This window comes from Gastrolobium bilobum, unplaced genomic scaffold, assembly GCF_033153095.1.
Source record: "Gastrolobium bilobum isolate Gb01-03AN ecotype WA unplaced genomic scaffold, APGP_CSIRO_Gbil_v1 utg3866, whole genome shotgun sequence".
In the NCBI taxonomy this organism is placed as follows: domain Eukaryota; kingdom Viridiplantae; phylum Streptophyta; class Magnoliopsida; order Fabales; family Fabaceae; genus Gastrolobium; species Gastrolobium bilobum.
Genome location: NW_026895681.1, coordinates 20,123 through 41,131, shown reverse-complemented (window position 1 = coordinate 41,131; position 21,009 = coordinate 20,123). Strand labels below are relative to the sequence as shown.

The following is a 21,009-nucleotide window of genomic DNA, read 5'->3' as shown; positions in this document are numbered from 1 at the left end:
CAAAGAGCGAACAAATAATAGTAATAAAAAAATCAAAAGAAAGCCTCAACACAAATTACTTTTCTTATATGCATTAAATATTTTGGTTTTTTAATTAGGGGAATGATCCGTTTATAAACTTTTTTTATAAAATTTTGCAAATTACACTGTGTACTTCTGAAATATATAGTATAACCTAGTGTACTTTCGAGAGTACATAGTGTAGTTTGTAAATAAAAAGTTTGTAAATATAACCATCCCCAAAAATTTGGAGATAGTTATATTATATAATTTATATTTATAAATTTTTTGTTTATAAACTCTTACAAACTACACATTTTTTGGAACAGTTATATTTACAAACTTTTTGTTTACAAACTAGATTATGTACTCTCTGAAATACACTAGGTTACACTATGTACTTCCGGAAGTACATAGTGTAATTTGTAAAAATTTGTAAAAAAAAATTTGTAAATGAATTCTTCTCCTTATTTGCAATAATTGCGTTTCTAAATAAAACCATAAACGGAGATCACAAAAATCACCCCAAATGATTTATGAAAGTATGAGCATCCATATCAAAATACACCTTGTTGAAAGCAACAAAAATTCAAACCAGATCCACATTCTAAATCAAAATTGTGCATAGGGTGAATGCTATCAAGACCCAAGAAACAATCTTGGACTACAAATGCTTCAATGTGTTATCAAAGCAACAACACAACGACACAGAATATGCAACATACCCACAGGCCACAAATTATCTATGCATTTACAACCGGAAATAAGATTTGTGGAAGGTCCTTCACCCTACCCGCAAGTGAAGCTAATTATTCAACAATTTAACATACTCATGAAGTGGATTTATATAGGATCCGAGTTGCTCACTCCAATTTAAACCCAAAACAAGAAAATTAGTTACAAACTAACCGAATTAGTTCTATAAGGGTGTAAATGAGTTGAGCCGAGCCAAGCTTTAGTTTAAACGAGTTAAGCCTACAAAAAAATATTTTGAACTTGGCTTGACTCATTAATTTGGCACGAGCTAAATTCTAGGCTTGGCTCGACTTGTTTATAAAAAAATTTAAAGGCTTAGTTTGAGCTTGGTTTGGCTCATTTATAATTATAAAATGTATTTTTTCCAAACTCGCATATATCCAAATGTTGAGACTATAAATGCATCAAATTCTCTATTTCTTTGACAGAGAAAAAACAATCATAAAACACATTCAGTCCACATATATTTTAAGATCGAATAATAAGTTCCGCAATTTTTTCTTAAACATTGATCCATCTCATCATGACTTAATAAACCAAGAGAATATGCGAGCGACACCACTTGCAATGCAGATAAGAACACACACACACACACACACACAAAACCTGCGACGACTTCACTGCTAATATAATAAACTGTCCAAACTCCAAAGCTTATTATATTATAATCTTCAAAGAAGAATAGAGAAAGAGTACCTGAGTTTGGTCAGTTGCTTATGGAGTTAAAGACAACAGTAAAAAAAATTGGGTTAAAAAAATAAGGTTAATGATTTAATGATATAAAAATATTATTTATTGTAATAATATATCAGCCAGCTCACGAGCTTCCAAGCCAAGCCTCGTTAAATTAGGCTTGGGCTTGTTTGCTAAATAAGCTTTTTTTAAAGCTTGAGCTCGTTCTATTTATTAAACAAGTCAGGTCAAACCAAACTTAAAGCAAGCTAAGCCTTGAGCCCTTGACAAGCCGCTCGGCCCATTTACCCCCCTAGTTTTATGTACAATCAAACCGATTTCCATTTCACATGAACAAGTTTTATAATGTTTTATACAAAATAGGTGGTGCATAACATTCAACACTACGTATTCTAGTATTTAGTGGTGTAAATAGGTTGGGTTGAGCTGGACTTTGACTTAAATAGCTAATACCTTTGTAAAATACTTTATAACTTGTCTGATCTGTTAGCCTTGTGTAAGCACAAAGTATAAGTCTAGTCTGACTTATATTTAAAAATAAAAGTCTTGACCTAGGCTTGTTAACATGTTTATATGCTTTGCAAGCAATTTTCAAGATAAATGGAAAATATTTAAAAGCATGCCCTAATCTCATGTAGTGGTTGCAAACTCTCATATACACACACTCTCGCTCCATATAGTATAATCATAAGGTTTTTTTTTTGGATATTTGTATAATCATAAGGTTTAACTAACTACAAGCAAATGAACATAAACATGTATTTGAAGAGAAGACACAAGGACAAGTAAGACTCCAAATTTTTTTATTTAAAACCGAGGCAAGAAACGAAAGACGATGGGGGTATTTAAAAGATATAATCGTTATTTGATATATTCATCAATTTTATCCAATAAACATGAACTTTAATCTCTAACAGGCGATTGATTATGTCATCCCCTACATGTCAGCATTCCATTTTGTTATACAATATGAAAAATAATTGTCTTATGTTACATAAGATAACTATTTTATGTTGTATACTCATAAAATCTTGTGCCCATTTTTTCTTTTTCTTTTTTCTTTTTTTTAAAATTGTGGACCCCACAACTTTATTTCATCCACATAAAATATATATTTTATGTAACATAAGATTAATAACTCCCTATAGATATATGCTTTCAACACCATGATTTCAAGGAGGAATTCACACTTAAGAACTCGTATTTGTCGGTAAGAATTCTTTAAAGAGAATTGGTGACTAAAACCTCCTTTCAAACATTTTTTGAGCATGTTCAAAAATAAAAAATAATAATACTTCAGATCAGGAAAATGAACTAACAATCTATATTTACCTGACAACATTGCTCAAAATTCACTCAAATAGAAAAATATGCAAGGAAGAAGCATCCCCTTACAACAAATTAGTATGAACAGTATTTATAGATCAACGAGAAATAATTGTATTACTCACTGTTTTTCTCTCTAAAAGAGAATAGAAGAACGATTGAAGCCCTTACAAAATAAATTTGTTTTGCTTTTTTGTAAACAGCTAACACTCTACGTTGGTATCCCTTTAGCTTGCCTCTAGCAGTAGAAGCCAAATTTTGTTTTTAGACCCGATATATATATATATATATATATATATGGGCTTAACATTTCTGCAGCAGCCGTAGATAGTGTTGTTATCTACAGCTGAGACAGAAAAGTGAGCCCCACGGCTTTTTAAAAAAAAAAAAAACTCAGGATCCGTTGCCGTATCCTAGGATTCGGACGTGTATCCTTGCTTGCTGTAGGTACAGCAGCTGCAGAAATCATTTTGCATATATATATATATATATATATATATATATATATATATATATATATATATATATATATATATAGGTAGGATCCTTTGACACCGGTGTCAAATTTTAAATTTGACACCTCATCTTATAGCCGTTAGATCAAAAAAGATCAACGACTCTAACTTGTAAGCATGTGACTCCATTGATCTTTTTTGATCTAACGGCTATAAGATGAGGTGTCAAATTTAAAATTTGACACCGGTGTCAAAGGATATATATATATATATATATATATATATATATATATATATATATATATATATATATATATATATATATATATATATATATTTGCTATTGATATCACAAATCAGCCCTTAAATTCATCATAACTTTTAGGAACCTTAAATGCCCCGAAAAGAAGTAACTTCTAAAATTACTTTCTTCTCGAGGGATATAATTTTCAAGAGGACTCAGCGGTCACCCACTAAAATTAGTAAAGCATGACTCATCTAAATACATTTACCCCATCACATTTTTTATTTTTAATATCACATTAATTTTCACTTATTTTTATTTTAACAAGGAGTAGTAGGTATTACAAAAGTAATACAAATTTACTCATTGATATAGATGACTAATTCATTCCATAATATATTTTAAAAATCATCCAAGATATTTTATAAAGTATTTAAAGATACAATAAACATATTTAAAATATGGAAATTGTTTATCTCATTTAACATGAGATAAACTCATTTTTCTATACTCACATGTATATGAGAGATGAAAGAGAATAGAGAAGAGAGAAAAGTATAAATGGATCCCACCACTCAATATGTGAGTGTAGGAAAATGAATTTATCTCGTGTTAAATGAGAAAACAATTCCTTTTAAAATATATAGTAGATATTCTATCAAAATACACAAGTATAAATTTCTCACGTCCCGTAATGACAGACGAGAAAACTTTATGAAATTCATACAAGTTGCTAATGATCAACCTTGAACCACAACTGCCCTCAAATTTACCAGATCCTTCTAGAACCTTGAATGCTTCAATTATGTATGATAGATTAAAATAATGAAACATGAGCCTAATATACAATATCTTCGATCGCTTCCTAGCATTATTACTGCCCAAAGGAATCCTTAGCGGACTTTGAAACGAGACAGGACTTGTTTCAAGGAGCGCTCAGATGAGATTGATAGTGAAGGAAACATAAGGGTGGGTATCAGCATCACCTGCTAGGCCAGCCATCCCACTTCCTACTTCATCCTCGGTCTTCCAGTATGCACTGCGGGCAAAATATGACAGGGCCAATATGAGCATGTATGACACTAAAGAGAGAACAGTAAAAAGGCTACGAATAAAAAAGATAAAATAGATTAATGATAAAAACAAAAAATATGGTCTATATGTATCAAAATATTAGAAGAAAGCAAGTTCTGCTACAGTATGTTACAATAGCTGAATTGAGTTTCTGAGCTAACATAAATCAGAATAATTGGAAAGGAGTAAGAATCCAAGATACTAAGAAATTCTTGAGTGCCAACGAAAAACTAAAAGGGAGTATGCTTCGGGTATGTGTTTTGAATAACTCTACACATTTACAGTTTTATAATTATTCATGATGAAAGAAGAATACCATCACTCTCTCTCTCTCTCTCTCTCTCTCTATATATATATATATATAGAGAGAGAGAGAGAGAGAGATCAATTTTCAATAACAATCTACTATCTACAACTTCCTAATTATTAAGGCTAAGATTTTTGTATATTAGAGGCACAAAAGAGACCAGTCCCATGTTTTTCCATATTACAGTATATTGCCCTCACATTGCAGGGCAAGGATTAAATTTATTTAAAAATCACTCCCTATTAAACCCCGACTAGAGATGATATGGATGAAAGCAATTCTTGTACACAATCTTACTCATATATTAACAGAGAGGCTGTTTCCCAAAATCAAATCATGACCTTTCAATTACAAAAGGAGCAGTTTTATCATTACTTCAAGTTCACCCTCTTTAAGGATTAAATTTATTATCAAATAAAAATACAAAAAGAAAGTATAAAGGAAAAATCAACTAATTAGGGCAGCAATAGAGTAGAAGTAAAAGTAAAAGCAAAAGATAAAAAGTGATAATGGGTTAACGATGCCTAAAAAATTCGAAGATGGCAATAAAGATAGGATATGTGGCAATATGATGCAAGGACGTGGACATATTTTACATTGATGCTTCCTTAAAAAAGGAGAGATTCAAGAGTGAGATTGTTGGAGAGAAATCACAGGAATTTGGCAAGGCATGGACTGTGTTATATAGAAGTACAGATTAGGCGAAGCAGCAATAAATTTCTCTAGTTTACTTTTGCTCCTCTTTATCTGGATCTTAAGGGTGTCAAGTGTCGACTTCTCTAATAGGTTGTTAGTCAAGGATTGTGACGATTAATCAAAAAATACACCAAATATGGTTATACTCTCTTCTTTAACGTGAAAACATAAAACCTGTTGAGTTTCTAATGCATTTACCGAATTTTATGAAGAGGGTGCGTGCATGAAACTGTCAAATAATTTACTGTTCAACCCATGTACCTTGACAAGCTACCCAAAATTATAAATCCAAAGGTTTTCTCAAACATTGCATGTTCTCTATATATCTAAATGAAATAACAAAGGGAAAGAAAAAAGATCTTGAACCCAATCATGTCTGTCTTTGCACAAATAAATCTTCGTACTGCGTAAATTTAATAAGTACATCTATTTTAAACCACTCCATAAACAGAAATAAGGCACTTGCCTGTTTGTGCTATCACTCAACCCTTCAAGGATAGACCTTACTTTCTTCTCAGCTTTCACTGATGGAGCTAAAACACATGCCTGGAATGACCACAAGAACCAAAGCACAGTGATAAATCTTTGAAGGGGGGAAAAGGAAAACTAAGATGAAAAGATTTGTGCATAGAAGAAAATATCTCTACCAAGAAAGATGGTGGTAGACCATATCTTAGAATGCTCTCAGTAAAAACACGTACAGCACAAAAGTGCATCCAGGAGCTGAAAACCTTCATGACAAAAAAAAGGTAAAAGTAATGAGTTAGAAGTCACAGTATTTTTTATAACAGCGCAAGCACAAGCGATAAGAGAACTTATTATAGTTTTATGACAGTGAGAACAACAAAATTTCAAGGTCAACAAACACAAGAAATTTAAGCTGAGAAACTAAGAACCACACCATAACGCCAACAGTAGCTAGTCCAAAAATATACATTATTGTTATCAGAAACCCGTATGCAGATAGTCATGTAATTCTGGGGATATTTCTACAAATTAAATGAAATGATAAATAAACAAATAATACCTCTCCATAACTGGTATAACACCATTGCAATAGAGAACCCCTCAAACTTTCCAGATCTCCCATCAATTTCTCTAACTCCTGCTTCCGACTCTCATGTGATTCTGGACTGTGTTCGAAATCACGAATCTGAACACAAGACATATAAAATTCCATTAGATACCTCTCACCAACTCATGAATTGATATAGCACACTTGGCATAACGTGTCTCACGCATTCCCACATATTTCCATAAACCACTTACAGGATGAAAATCTAAAAACAAATATGGATTTAACTTATATTAACAAATTGTAGTCCATATATGCAACTTAAAGAAAAGTACTTACTTGGAACCCTTTTTCCCGTGCGCTAGTTCTAAAATTGTCTGCAACACGACTGAAGAGTGTAACAGTATAAAGAGCATATTCATTATCCTCATACAACTTCTTGGAAGACCTGGGGACCTAAAATACTTTCTTAATCAGAATAACAAAAACATCAAGGAAAAAAATCATGTTCGGAAATGTTCAAGAGTTAGAAAACATTGTTTGACTATTTATATAAATTACAGGAAATTTTTTATTAATCAAGTGGGAAATATTCCAAATCACCGTTTACAATAATTTCAGGGTAGTAGCAGCAGAAATATGAATATGTGAGCAAATATGGTCACACTTACCACATAACTTGTCAATGTTTCATAGCTTGAGAGCCAATCCTTCTGTGAATACTTGGACACAATTGCTAGAAGGGTAGTTAAATGTTCTGAAGTTATAATATCCTCAGGTTTAACCAAGTTGGAAAGGTCACGGACAGCTAAGCTAAAACAGGCAAATATGTCATTTAAGTCAACTAAGAAATATAATACAATAATATAGTTAAAAGCCATGATCAGCCAATAAACAACATTCACACCTTCCACTTTGCTTTCTGTTGATGGCATTAAGCTGGCTGCGGATATTGTTAAACTCAGAAACACGAACCTGACATGAAAGACAAAATTTTAAGGGCAAAACAGAAAATTCAATCTACACCATGCAAATTAAAGATTTTGTACTTTACTTTCTTTATTGACAAAGAACAATGTTCATTTTTGTTTTATTTTTTAATTTTTGAAAAGGGATGGGGGGACAATTTTAGCAGGTAATAGGCCATGCATGTGAAAAGACATGAATTTGACCATATCGAATTCTGAGTATTAAACTTTAATTCATTCAGTAATGGAACAACTTATACTCATATAATCTCCAAATAAAAATTGTCTTTGTTTTTTAAACAAATTGACAGCTTTTGTGTTGTGAGTTTAGGTAATGAATAGGGCAGGGAGAAAAAGATGGCTAACAACAGTATTGATAATGAAGTCAAGTACTAGTACCACTGATACAAGCCCAAACCCAATAACAATAAGACTAATATGTTAAACTTAGAGAAATTGGGATAAAAACTGTGTCTTCTCCTTTGGAAAATTCTCATTTAAATAATATGATACAATCTGATTTCTAGCCTTGAAGTTTGCTAAAAAGCTATAAAATGGTAACCTACAGCTGGCTAACTAATTAAGGATATAATTACACAGTAACCTACAGCTAGCTAACTAATTAAGGATATAATTACACAATAACCTACATCTGGCTAATTAATTAAGGATATAATTACACAATTACAGCTATACAATCATACAAGATATAATTACAAATCTGCACAAATAATGACAAATATTCTGCCTATCAATTCTATTGACATCCCCCCTCAAATTGATGCTGGTGAATCTACAAGCATCAATTTGCTCACCAGGAAATTATGTCGTTGACGTGTCAAAGACTAGGTGAGGATGTCAGCGAGTTGAACAGATGTTGAGGCATGAGGTAGAGTGATAATTCTACGGTCATAGGCTTCCCTGATTGAATGGCAATCGACCTCTATGTGCTTTGTTCTTTCATGGTATACAGGATTTGCTGCAATCTGTATGGCACTTGTATTATCAGCATACAACAGAGTTGGTGTTGCTTGTGAACAACCAAGTTCTGAAAGAAGGCCCCATAACCAAATAATCCCAGAGCATGTTGCAGACATGGACCGATATTCTACTTCAGTTGAGGATTTAGAGACAGATTCTTGTTTCTTGCATTTCCAGGAGATAAGGGCATCTCCGAAAAATATACACCATCCAGTAGTAGACTTCCTTGTGTCGGGACATCCAGCCCAATCATCATCGTTGTATGCTTGAAGTTGTATTGTTGCACTTGTCGGAAAGAAGAGACCATGACTGGGAGTGGCCAACAAATATTTAATGATTTGTTGTACTGTTGTAAGATGCAAGTGTCTAGGATTTTGCATGAATTTGCTGACTGTGTGGACCGCAAAAGAGATATCAGGTCTTGTGATGGTTAGGTAGATGAGACTTCCTACCAACTTTCGATATAAATTTGGGTCTTGTACGAGTTCACCTTCATCCCGTCTTAACTTGACATTAACTTCCATGGGAGTGTCAACTATAGTTGCAGTGTTGAGACCAGCTAGCTGAATTAGATCCTGAGTATATTTGTGCTGAGTGACAAAGATGCCTTTTTGTTGGAATTGTACTTCTAATCCCAAGAAATAAGTGAGTTGTCCAAGATCTTTCATGTGGAAAATTTTATGCATCAATTGTTTGATTGTAGTTATAGCCTCTTGATCTGAGCCGGTGACAATAATGTCATCCACATAAACAAGGAGAATCACAATTCCTTCGGAGGTCCTTTGAAGAAAAAGAGATGGATCATAGCTTCTTTGAATGAAGGAGAAACCAAGTAGTGTTGTGCTAAACTTTTCAAACCACACTCTTGGTGCCTGTTTTAATCCATACAAAGAACGTTTTAGCTTACAAATAGTATTAGGTAATAGTGAGGGCATACCCGTAGGAAGTTTGATATAAACTTCTTCTTTGAGGTCACCATGAAGGAAGGCATTTTTGACATCTAACTGGTGAATTAGCCAAGATTCAGATGCAGCAATGGCAATAATAGTCCGCACAATAGTCATCTTGGCCACCGGTGCAAAGGTCTCTTCATAGTCTAGGCCAAACTCTTGCTTATTTCCAAGAACAACCAATCTAGCCTTGTATCGATCTATGGATCCATCTGAACGCAACTTTATAGTGAATACAAATTTACTACCAAGAAGTTTAACCGATGGAGGACATGGAACAATGTCCCATGTCTGATTTTCCTCTAGTGCAAGAAGTTCAATTTATATAGCATCCTGCCAACATTTATGCTCCATTTCCTGTTTATATGAAGAAGGAATAGAAACAGATCCTAAAGTTATTGTCAAAGATAAAGATTCAGAAAAACCATACTTTTTCGATGGTTTACGAATGCGAGTACTGCGACGTAAAGGGGTTGGTTCTAGTGGATGCGCTAGATCAGCAGCCAGAGAATGATCAGAATGGGACCTTGAAGGGGTTGAAGGCTGAATTAGTGGAAGAGTCGGACGTCTTTGGTAGACAATGACAGGAGGACAACCTTGTTCTTCTGCAAAACTGTAAGGAAACAATGGAAAAACAGATTTGGATGTAGAAGATTGAGTGTCTTCGTTAGTAGCAAAAAAAATATTTATCTTCTTGAAAGATGACATTTCTAAAAACCTAAATCCTATATAAGTGAGGATCACAGCATATAAAACCCTTTTGATGGGCTGAGTAACCAAGAAAAACATATTTAACAGATTGAGCTGTGAGTTTGGTGCGTTCTAGTGGCTGAAGATGAACATATCAGACACAACCAAAGGTGCGAAGAGTAGAATAATTGGGTTGCTTACCAAATAACCTTAAGAAAGGGGAATCATTGTGTAAGATTGGAGAAGGCATTCGATTAATAAGGTGGATAGCAGTTGAGAGAGCTTCACACCAAAAACGGACAACATTAAGAAGATGGCGGTTTTTTCTTTTATGATGTGACCTTTTTTGCAGTAATTAAATAACTTTGTAGAACATTTGGAAGCAAAATGTTTGTGGCCTTTGCAGCAGAAACATTGGACAGTACTCATGTCTCGACCTCGAGGTTTGCCTTGTACTGCATACGCTACAGGAAAGGAGGCAGATTTCTGGTGTTCCATGTTTGTCTGAGTGAGGAGACGTTGTTCTTCACGAAGCAATGCATTGAGGCGTTCATCCAAGGAGGGAACAGGAGCCCTGTTAATTAGGTTGGTCCAAATGCCCTCAAAATTAGATCTCAATTTCATAAGAAATTGATCTCGTTTTATGTTGTCATGAACGTTTTGGACTGCAGTTTGTCCTTCAGTCGACAAATCTTTATAGACAATGTCAGTATATTCAGCCCAAAGATTCATGAAAATGAAAATAAAACTCAAAAATTGAGATACTATCCTGTTGAAAAAGAGCAATTTCATGCTCAAGCTGGAACCTGCGAGCAGTGTTCGTTTGGTTATAAATTTTCTTCAGATAGTCCCACATCTTTGCTGCCGTTGTGAAGGGTTTGAGATTGAGGACGATATTAGGCTCAACAGAGCCTATGATCCAAGTCATTACCTGTGCATCTTTGGCCTCCCATTGGGCATGTGCTGCCTGGTGCGTAGTTTTGTCAGGAGCAGAATCAGTTTGTCAACATGACCCCAAAGCTCCTTTCCTTTGACAAACATCTGGAACTGGAATGCCCAGGTGGAGTAGATTTTTCCATTAAGACTGATGTAATGTCCCACATCGGTTGGAGAGGGGAACGAAGCATGCCTTATAAGGGTGTGGATACCTCTTCTAGTGTGAGGCCTTTTATGGGGTGTCTCAAGAAACAAAACCGTGAGCCCAAGGGCAAAGCGGACAATATCATGCTACAGGGTTTGGGGCTGTTACATTTGGTATCAGAGCCTGGCCCTGGACCGATGTGTACAGCGGGGACGCTGTATTCCCAGTGGGGGAGGATGTAATGTCCCACATCGGTTGGAGAGGGGAACGAAGCATGCCTTATAAGGGTGTGGATACCTCTTCTAGTGTGAGGCCTTTTATGGGGTGTCCCAAGAAACAAAACCGTGAGCCCGAGGGCAAAGCGGACAATATCATGCTACAGGGTTTGGGGCTGTTACATTCAGTTAAATGTAAAAGAATACGTTGTGTATTGATCTGTGTCAGGGAGTTACAATATATAGAGACCCTAATGGGCTTAAGTGTAAGGCCCAAACCTAATCCAAACCTAATCCTAATACAGTCAGAATACAGTCAGACTATTTACGGATAAGACAGAATCCAATCATATCTAATCAAATCTAATCATATCATATCTAATATTCTAACACTCCCCCTCAAGTTGGTGCGTATATATTATGAGCACCAAGCTTGTTACAAATGTATTCAACCCGAGGACCTCTAAGAGCTTTAGTGAAAACATCTGCTAGTTGATTAGAGAGGTTGACAAAAGCTGTCTTGATTTCTCCTGACTGAATCTTTTCCCGAATGAAGTGACAATCAATCTCTATATGTTTAGTCCTCTCATGAAAAACAGGATTAGAGGATATATGTAGCGCAGCTTGATTATCACAGATGAGTGTCATGGGTTGTTTCTGTTCACAAAGATGAAGCTCCTGAATCAACTGCTTTAACCAGATCAACTCACAGGTAGTATTTGTCATTGCACGATACTCAGCTTCTGCACTAGATCGGGAAACAACAGGTTGTTTCTTACTTTTCCATGAGATTAAGTTTCCTCCGAAGAAGACACAATAACCAGAAGTAGAGCGTCTGTCCGAGGGTGATCCTGCCCAATCGGCATCTGAGTAACCACAAATTTCTGTATTTCCCTGATCCGAATACAACAAACCTTTTCCTGGTGCTCCTTTGATGTATCGGAGGATCCTCACAGCAGCATCCCAATGTGAATCACAAGGGGAATCAAGGAACTGACTGGCCGTACTGACAGCGAAAGAAATATCTGGCCTAGTCACAGTAAGATAATTGAGCTTCCCAATTAGCCTCCGATAACGTCCAGGATCAGATAACGGCTCCCTCTGTCCGGGTAATAACTTGACATTAGGATCCATAGGTGTATCAACTGGTTTACTCCCCAACATACCAGTTTCTTCTAGGATATCCAAGGCATATTTCCTTTGACAGATAGAAATGCCCTGTCTTGATTGGGTCACCTCAATTCCCAAGAAGTAACGCAGCTTCCCAAGGTCCTTTGTTTGAAATGTACTAAACAAATGCTGTTTTAACTGACGAATTCCGTCTTGATCACTTCCGGTGAGAATGATGTCGTCAACATAGACTAACAAATAGATACACTTATCAGGAGATGTAATCCTATAAAACACAGAATGGTCAACTCTACTGCGGATTAAGCCAAACGCCTGAACAGCAGAACTGAAGCGACTGAACCATACTCGAGGAGACTGCTTGAGACCATATAAGGATTTCCGAAGACGACACACCTTTCCAGACTCCCCCTGAGCAACAAAACCAGGTGGTTGCTCCATGTAAACTTCTTCTTGTAAATCACCATGAAGAAAGGCATTTTTGATGTCAAGTTGAAGGAGTGGCCAGTGACGAACAGCAGCAAGGGCAAGAAAGAGGCGGGCTGACGCCATCTTAGCGACCGGAGAAAATGTATCGCTATAATCAAGGCCAAAGATTTGAGTAAAACCCTTGGCAACTAAACGTGCCTTGAGACGATCAATATGGCCATCAGGTCCAACTTTCACAGTAAAAACCCAGCGACAACCAACTATAGACTTCTCTGGAGGAGCAGAAACAAGGTCCCAAGTGCCATTGGAATGAAGTGCAGTCATCTCATCAAGCATTGCTTGGCGCCACCCTGGATGGGAAAGTGCTTCACCTGTGGTCTTAGGAATAGAAATAGAAGAAAGACTAGAAACAAAGGTGAAATGAGGTGAAGAAAGACGGTCATAACTCAAAAAGGTATAAAGAGGATAAGGGTTACGAGTAGTACGTGTACCTTTTCTTTGAGCAATGGGAAGAGTCTCTGATGAAGGATCCGGAGGGGAAGAAGCAACAGCAGTGGGCGATGAGTTAGCAAGAGTCGAGTCGACAGGAGGCACAGTTTTGCGACGCTGATAGGTGAGAAGTGGACGGTCCTCAGGTATAGAAGCAATAGGTTGCTCATCTGGAATAGAAGCACCTGCAGCTGGCAAAGACAAGTCAAGAAAAGGGACAGGAAGTACATGATCAACCTGTGACATCTGAGATGGGATAGAATTAAAGGGTTGTTGATCAAGAAAAGTGACATCAGCGGAAACTAAGTAACGCTTAAGGTCGGGAGAATAACAACGATAACCCTTTTGAAGACAAGAATAACCAAGAAAGATACACTGAAAGGCTTTGGATGTTAACTTATCCTTACCAGGAGTGAGATCATGAACAAAACAAGTACAACCAAAGACATGTGGAGTTAGAGGATAAAGAGGAACATCTGGAAGCAATAGATTATGAGGAATGTCATTGTGGAGCACAGATGAAGGCATATTGATGAGAAAACAAGAGATGAGTACAGCATCTGCCCAGAAGTGAAGAGGAACCTGCATATGAATAAGAAGGGTACGGGCAGTTTCAATGAGATGTCTGTTTTTACGTTCAGCCACCCCATTTTGTTGTGGAGTGTGAGGACAAGTAGTTTGATGTAAAGTACCTTGTGTGGCCAAGAAATTAGAAAAATCAATAGAAACATATTCCTTAGCATTATCACTACGTAGAATACGAATAGAAACACCAAATTGAGTATGGATCTCAGTAGAAAACTTTTTATAAATGGAAAATAACTCAGAACGATTTTTCATTAAATAGGTCCAAGTGCAACGGGAAAAATCATCAATAAAGGTAACGAAATACCGAAAACCTAAGACAGACAAGGTACGACTTGGACCCCAGATATCTGAATGAACAAGAGAGAAAGGGGCATCAGCTCGTTTATTGACTCGACTGGCAAAAGAGGAGCGTGTATGCTTCCCTTGTTGACATGACACACAATCTAAAGACTGAAGACCGGACAAAAGAGGAACCATTTTCTGCAACTCTGAAAGACTTGGATGACCAAGGCGACTGTGGATAAGTTGTGGAGATTCTGTGAGAGAGCATGCTACTGAAGGACGAGGCACATCCAGATAATAAAGCCCTCGTGACTCACGACCCACTCCAATCATTTTCCCCGTACCCGGATCCTGCACAGAAACAGAATGGTTAGAGAAAGTAATGGTGCAAGTGAGGGAGTGGATCAACTTACTAATAGAAATTAAGTTATAAGGGATGCCAGGAATGTAATAGACAGATGTCAGGGCCAAGGTAGAGGTCGGACGAGCTTGTCCAATCCCACGAACTGGGGCTTTGGTTCCATCCGCAAGGGTAAAAGACGGTAAATGATCAGAATAAGTAAGAGATGTAAAGAGTTCCTTATTACCACAGAGATGATCGGTAGCACCGGAGTCAAATATCCAAGTGCCAAGTGATGTAGAATGAGAAACACAAGCAACGGGATTACCAGTATAAGGCTGAGACTGAGGAGAAGCCTTCCTGAGAGGGGTTTGGAGTGCAGCACAGTCCGAACCTGAACCAAATGATGCTTTGTCTGACTGAGCTATATTTGCAACAATAGAAGGAGAGTTAACCTCCGAGAGATCAGGAGATGCTGCTGCCATTTAAAGATAAAATATAAAAGCCGTAAACGAAGGCAAACGATATCCAATCAAGAAGAACCACGCGTCTAAGGTCAGACCCACAGAGAAACAATCACAGATCCAGAAAGGGGAGGAGAAGGCGAGCTTCTTTGTCCAAGACCGGCCGGAAAAAGCCGCCGGAATAGTGCTCACGCGCCGGCAGAAGGTGGCGCGTGAAGCCCACGCGCAGTGAAGACAGGTGGCGCGTGACGGTGCGTGGGAGATGCGTTGCTGACCGGACCACCACAGACCTGGTCGCCGGGAAGAGAGGGTCCTGATCGTGTGAAGTTTGGTCGGAAAAGTCGCCGGAAAAAGTCTCCGGTTGCCTGAACAGTGATTCTGACGGCGGGCGGTGGTTCCGGTGGCCGTCGGAGGTGCTGACGCGTTTGGAAAAATCACTCAGAGGCTGTTTACAGCCCTAGAAGGCTTGCCGGAAGGACGCACGGCAAGAAAGAGGACTCCTAAGCAGTGGGCTTAGGTTTTTAAAGCAAAAAACAAGGTTTCTGAGCGGAAGCGAGGGTTCTTAGAACGAAAGAGCTCTGATACCAAGTTAAATGTAAAAGAATACGTTGTGTATTGATCTGTGTCAGGGAGTTACAATATATAGAGACCCTAATGGGCTTAAGTGTAAGGCCCAAACCTAATCCAAACCTAATCCTAATACAGTCAGACTATTTACGGATAAGACAGAATCCAATCATATCTAATCAAATCTAATCATATCATATCTAATATTCTAACAAAGACGAACAAAAAGAACATCATATTTTTCGGTAGACATGAGGCTAAGAAAAATCGCAGGGGAAAAAAAAAACCGCAAAGTGTACAGTAGCGCAAAAAGACTAGAACTGGGAACTCAGAGACTGCGAGCGTAGCTAAAAATTTGGTAATGAAACCTAGTCTGATACCATGTTAAACTTAGATAAATTGGAATAAAAACTGTGTCTTCTCCTTTGGAGAATTCTCATTTAAATAGTATGATACAATCTGATTTCTAGTCTTGGAGTTTGCTAAAAAGCTATAAAATGGTAACCTACAGCTGGCTAACTAATTAAGGATATAATTACACAGTAACCTACAGCTGGCTAACTAATTAAGGATATAAATACACAGTAACCTACAACTGGCTAATTAATTAAGGATATAATTACACAATTACAGTTATACAATCATACAAGATATAATTACAAATCTGCACAAATAATGCCAAATATTCTGCCTATCAATTCTATTGACATAATAACCCAAATATTCTAACACTCCTCATCAGGCTTTAAGCTTGTCACAAATAGCAAAACCATAAACATAAGACAAATTTCACAACCAATCTCAATCGAAGAACTTATGGAACTAGTACTCTCCCTCAATAACAGAACTTTCGAAACATCATTGGTCTATAACTCCGAGATGTCTTCAACCTTACTGCTTAGTAGCCTCCTTCACCTGCTTCTAGCTTATCCCCAACACACATCCCAAGCAAATGAGACTTCGACCTTTTTCCTTAGTGGTCCCCTCGATATCCAAACATTGGGTTGGTCTCATGCCACCCAGCAATCAAAGAGGGCCTCTACTAGCATCCAAATTCTTCAATCGACAAACCTAAACAACAAACAGTAATCTCTAAATAAAATAGACCACAGAAAATTACTCCCCAGACTAAAACTGCACTAGAATATGAGGCCAAACAGGCCATGCAAAGGTGGAACAGCAGGGGATAGACAAACCCAAAAAGGGAAAAAGCAAGGCCAATCTGACAGAAAATCATCTCCCTGCCTGAAAAACCCTTGGTTACACTCATTACTCATTAGACTTTTCTGAAACCACTAGATACCATGGTCAAATTGTTACCAGCCATAGGAACATCTGAAATCACTTAAATAATGCAAATACTCCAATAACCAGAAGACAAAATGAATCTAAAATAGAAAACTAGAACAAAACTAAATTTAAAACAGAGCTTGCTGAAATAATTCATTGGAAACATCACCAGAGCACCAGTCTCCATCGACCGCTTTTAGCTTCCTTCCAACCTGATCTGCACCGGAAAAAGACATACCCAGGCATGAACAGCCGCTGGGATGTGTGGTGCATGAACAAAACCACATCTAGCTCATCATTAACAGAATTAGTACTAGTGATTATTAAATTTATTCTAATCCAGCAGCAACTAACTTAAGTTTATCGTGATCTCTTATCTACTCTCTCTCAGCAACTAACTATATCACTTATCTATTTTTTGGTCAGCAACTGATTTCATCTCTTATCCCAGAATTGATTCAGTTTCTTCAGCTGCAACTAATTCAGTTTTTTCAGCCATTCTTGCTTCTCCTTGCGTCAGATATGATCCCATGTTCTTGTACCTAGTGTACACTTTATCAATTGGTGTTCTAACAGATTGATACGTAAATTCCACAATACCCTAAAAGAAAAGTGATAAACACAAACCAAATGTTCGAACACGAGTTAAAAGAAGATTGAATTTCATGAAAAGCAAATGTGTTACTGTAAAGTGATGTTTTAATTATGATATTTTGATTTTGATTTCAACCATCTATATCTGATAGTTGCAATTTCAAATAACCAAGATAGTCCCCCTAATAATTTCCAATATCATTGTCCATTGAAAGTTGATGACATAGCTTTAAGATAGCAGCATGCAAAGACACCATCACATCAACAGTGTGGCTCATTCATGGCTACAGGTGGACCACAATAATTTGTCACGCAATTTAAGGAACTAAATGAAGTGAGCAAGCTGAAACCAATATTACAGATGAGTCCACCAGACAAAGTGGCCTACGTGCGATCATTAATTTGAAAGGGTGGTCCATCCACCTTATATTCTTCTGCATTAATTTCTCACTGGTCCTTCTAAATGATGTCTGATAAATTGAGGTCCTCTATCTAGATTAAATAACATGAAATAAGAAAAGGGTCTATGAGTAACAAATACAGAACGTCAAGGAGAATGTTACAAGCGTGAGAACAAGGTCCAAAGGTAGATGACTCTACAACAAAAAGCAGAGAGAAAAAAGTGATCCTCTGGGGTTTATATGATATATGAATTGTCATTGCAAGCGCTGAAGGAGATTACTACCAAACTATGCTTAGACTGAGTTACACTAGTACCAAAACAATATAAGTTGACAATTTAATGGTTAATGGATCAGACACCAATTTTTGACTTTCATTATAAATCCAGATGCACCTTAAGCATATGGATCAGAGTTGAAAAAGCTTTAGCATACTTATCCAATTGAAATAGAATACAACATCAACTAAATGAAAAGTTAAAACCCATAACTAGTTTGCTCCGTTCTGCATCAATTCAGAGGTTAAGCATGTCGCACTCCCCCCCCCCCCCCCCCAACCACCCCACACACACACAATGCTCAATAAACTGAGTTGTCAGCTCTACATCACTTCTGTCTTATATCAATTATAAGCTTCCAGAAATGTGGGTAATTTTGTGCATGACGACAAACAGCCCATGCTAAATGATAACGCACATGCAATATGGATAAGATTTTTCTAACAAATTCTGTTGAGCAGATAAAAGACCACTACATTGAGTTGCATAGAACTCTAATATATAGTGTGTAAAGACCAAGTCAAAACAGAACTGACCCACTTGGCATGATAAGCATTAACAACAAACTGTTGAGCGTGAGCACGTGAAGGATAAGAACTGCCACGAAAGCAACCATTATTTATTGTCTACATAAGCCACACGGTCAGAGATAAAGCCTTGAGAAAAAGCCTATCCAAGGTTCAGCTACACTATTTCAATGCCGACAAAATTAACATGTTATTAATCTGTTACTTCAGGTAGCAATCAAGAAAAATAAATAAATCAAAAGCTTATAAAAATGCAAGGACATAGCATTCCTCAGTAGCAATAGCAGTTAGCCATAATGTAAGCAAGACCACTATATTACAACAGGATATATCACTGTAAAGAAATGATTTAGGCATTTGGCACCAGAGATAACAGGAATCACACTAGCTAATTATGAACTACAACCGCCCATCTACGAATTCTAACAGATAGCTGCAACAACAGAGGAGGAAGAAAATATGAATAACCTTGAGATCATCCTCAATCTTTGCCACTTGACCATGAATACCATCCACGATCTCCTTCAAAGGCGACATAGTCGGGTACTTTGCTTCATCCCAAACAAACCTGGATCCACCGGAAAAAACACCAAATTTTCACACACAACAAGAGCATGACCGCACACAACAAGAACTGATTACAGATTCTCAACGAACAACAAACCTCGTCAAGTACGAATCAATAGGCACTCCATCCACTGTCAGCCCACTGCTCTCCACGCCCGACACTCTCTCCAGTTCCTCAATCTGCCGCCTAATCTTGTGCGACACTCCTTCCATGAAACTATTTGACTGCAATGCAAGCACGCACAAATTCCCAACAGATCAAGCAAATTCGCACAATCCAAAATAAGCAGCACACAATAAACACGCCATTTCGACATTCGAAATCATAGATCTTCAAAATTCGACAACAACAAAAAAAAAAGCATTAAACAGTTTTCGCATAATTGAGAATTCACGCACCTTGACGAGATCGTCGCTTAGAGAGAGGAGAGAATCTAAGGTTCCGACACGGAGATTAGGAATATTGAACTGCGAATTGCAAGAAAAAAATGATTAAAAAAAAAAAAGAGTTGGTTATTATTCAAATCTCTAAGAGGGGGGAGAGAGAGAGAGAGAGAGAGAGAGAGAGAGAGTACTCTGTAAAGAGGAGTATCGAAGGAATGCTTGGAGATTTGTTCTTGCAATTGATTCCAGAGAGTGGATGCGGAATTTTGGACGGGAAGAGAAACTACCCAGTATCTGGTCGCCATTGGAGCTCTGAGCTGTACCTCTCTGATCACACACCCCGAAAAATATATAAATAAAAATAAATAAAAAATGGCGAGAAAGACACTGTTAACTGTTTGTTTTGTAGCAAGCTAATGGTAATTTACCCGTGGGTGGAGGGGAAAAAAAATCCATTTGTTTACCTTGTACAAATTAACACAAATCCTGAAAATATATATTTGTATTTTATTTAAATCAACAATCTTTGGTATCTAATTTTAGGGGTGTGCATAAACTGATTTATAATTGATTTTGATAAAAATCGAACTAAACTGATTTTAAACGATTTGGTTTTCAAATAGAACTGGATTTTTTTTTTTAAATCGATTTTTAATTTTTCAAATCGGTTTATAGTTCAAAACCGATTTTAATTCAAAACCGATTATGAACCATAAATCGGTTATCAAGTTCAAAATAAGTTTTATAACAAATTCAAATTTGGATTTTGATGAATTGTGCTATTTTAATAAGTACTCGTTTCTCTCGGTTATAGGTAGTTGGTCAACTATTTCTTACAAGAATCTTCATTGTTTTGGAACTCTTTAGACGAAATGATTATTATAGAAATTATTTCACGTTATTTTGAAAATGATTGGTAGAAGAACAATTAATTATTTTAAATTATAAAAACAAATTGTTCTTCATTCTCTCAAAATTTATATTACTAAGAGTTTCATTTCAACGAAAGATTTAGGAGCTGCCTATGGCACGCAAAGAGTGGCATGGGTGTGGTTATGGATAATCTGACAAAGCCCATCTAGCTGAGATCGATGGAAAAAAATATATTATTAGCTTATTTTGCTCACAAATATCAATTCACAAAATGAGGAACAAAAAGCTATGGCTATTCAGGAAGGAATGAATAACAACAAAATAAGATCACTAACATCAATATATCCACTCAAGAAC

General features: G+C 36.8%; 1 protein-coding gene across 2 annotated transcripts; it reads right to left on the bottom strand.

Moving 5' to 3' along the window:
- Positions 1–4,036: 4,036 nt before the first annotated feature.
- Positions 4,037–20,223, bottom strand: LOC133289330 (V-type proton ATPase subunit C-like). 2 transcript variants are annotated; one of them, XM_061487249.1, is made up of 12 exons: positions 20,208–20,223; positions 19,971–20,106; positions 19,795–19,863; positions 19,493–19,620; positions 19,297–19,396; positions 7,474–7,541; positions 7,238–7,379; positions 6,906–7,022; positions 6,579–6,704; positions 6,199–6,282; positions 6,018–6,097; positions 4,037–4,513 (listed from the first exon to the last, which is right to left on the bottom strand). In XM_061487249.1, exons 2-12 carry the CDS (start codon positions 20,082–20,084, stop codon positions 4,411–4,413), a joined length of 1,131 nt encoding a protein of 376 aa, XP_061343233.1. In that variant the 5' UTR covers positions 20,085–20,106; positions 20,208–20,223; the 3' UTR covers positions 4,037–4,410. The 2 variants fall into 2 exon arrangements, with proteins under 2 accessions (XP_061343233.1, XP_061343239.1); XM_061487255.1 differs by lacking the exon at positions 20,208–20,223 and having other exon boundaries at positions 19,971–20,119.
- Positions 20,224–21,009: the final 786 nt, after the last annotated feature.

What these genes read in the sequence shown, in the direction of transcription:
- LOC133289330 (XM_061487249.1), bottom strand. Translation starts at nt 20,084, where the DNA reads ATGGCGACCAGATACTGGGTAGTTTCTCTTCCCGTCCAAAATTCCGCA. An exon ending in AGATTGAGGATGATCTCAAG is followed by an intron (nt 7,542 to 19,296) that starts GTTATTCATATT and finishes CTTTCATGTCAG; the next exon opens with GTTCGTGTTTCTGAGTTTAA. An exon ending in TTGAGTGATAGCACAAACAG is followed by an intron (nt 4,514 to 6,017) that starts GCAAGTGCCTTA and finishes TTTTGCCCGCAG; the next exon opens with TGCATACTGGAAGACCGAGG.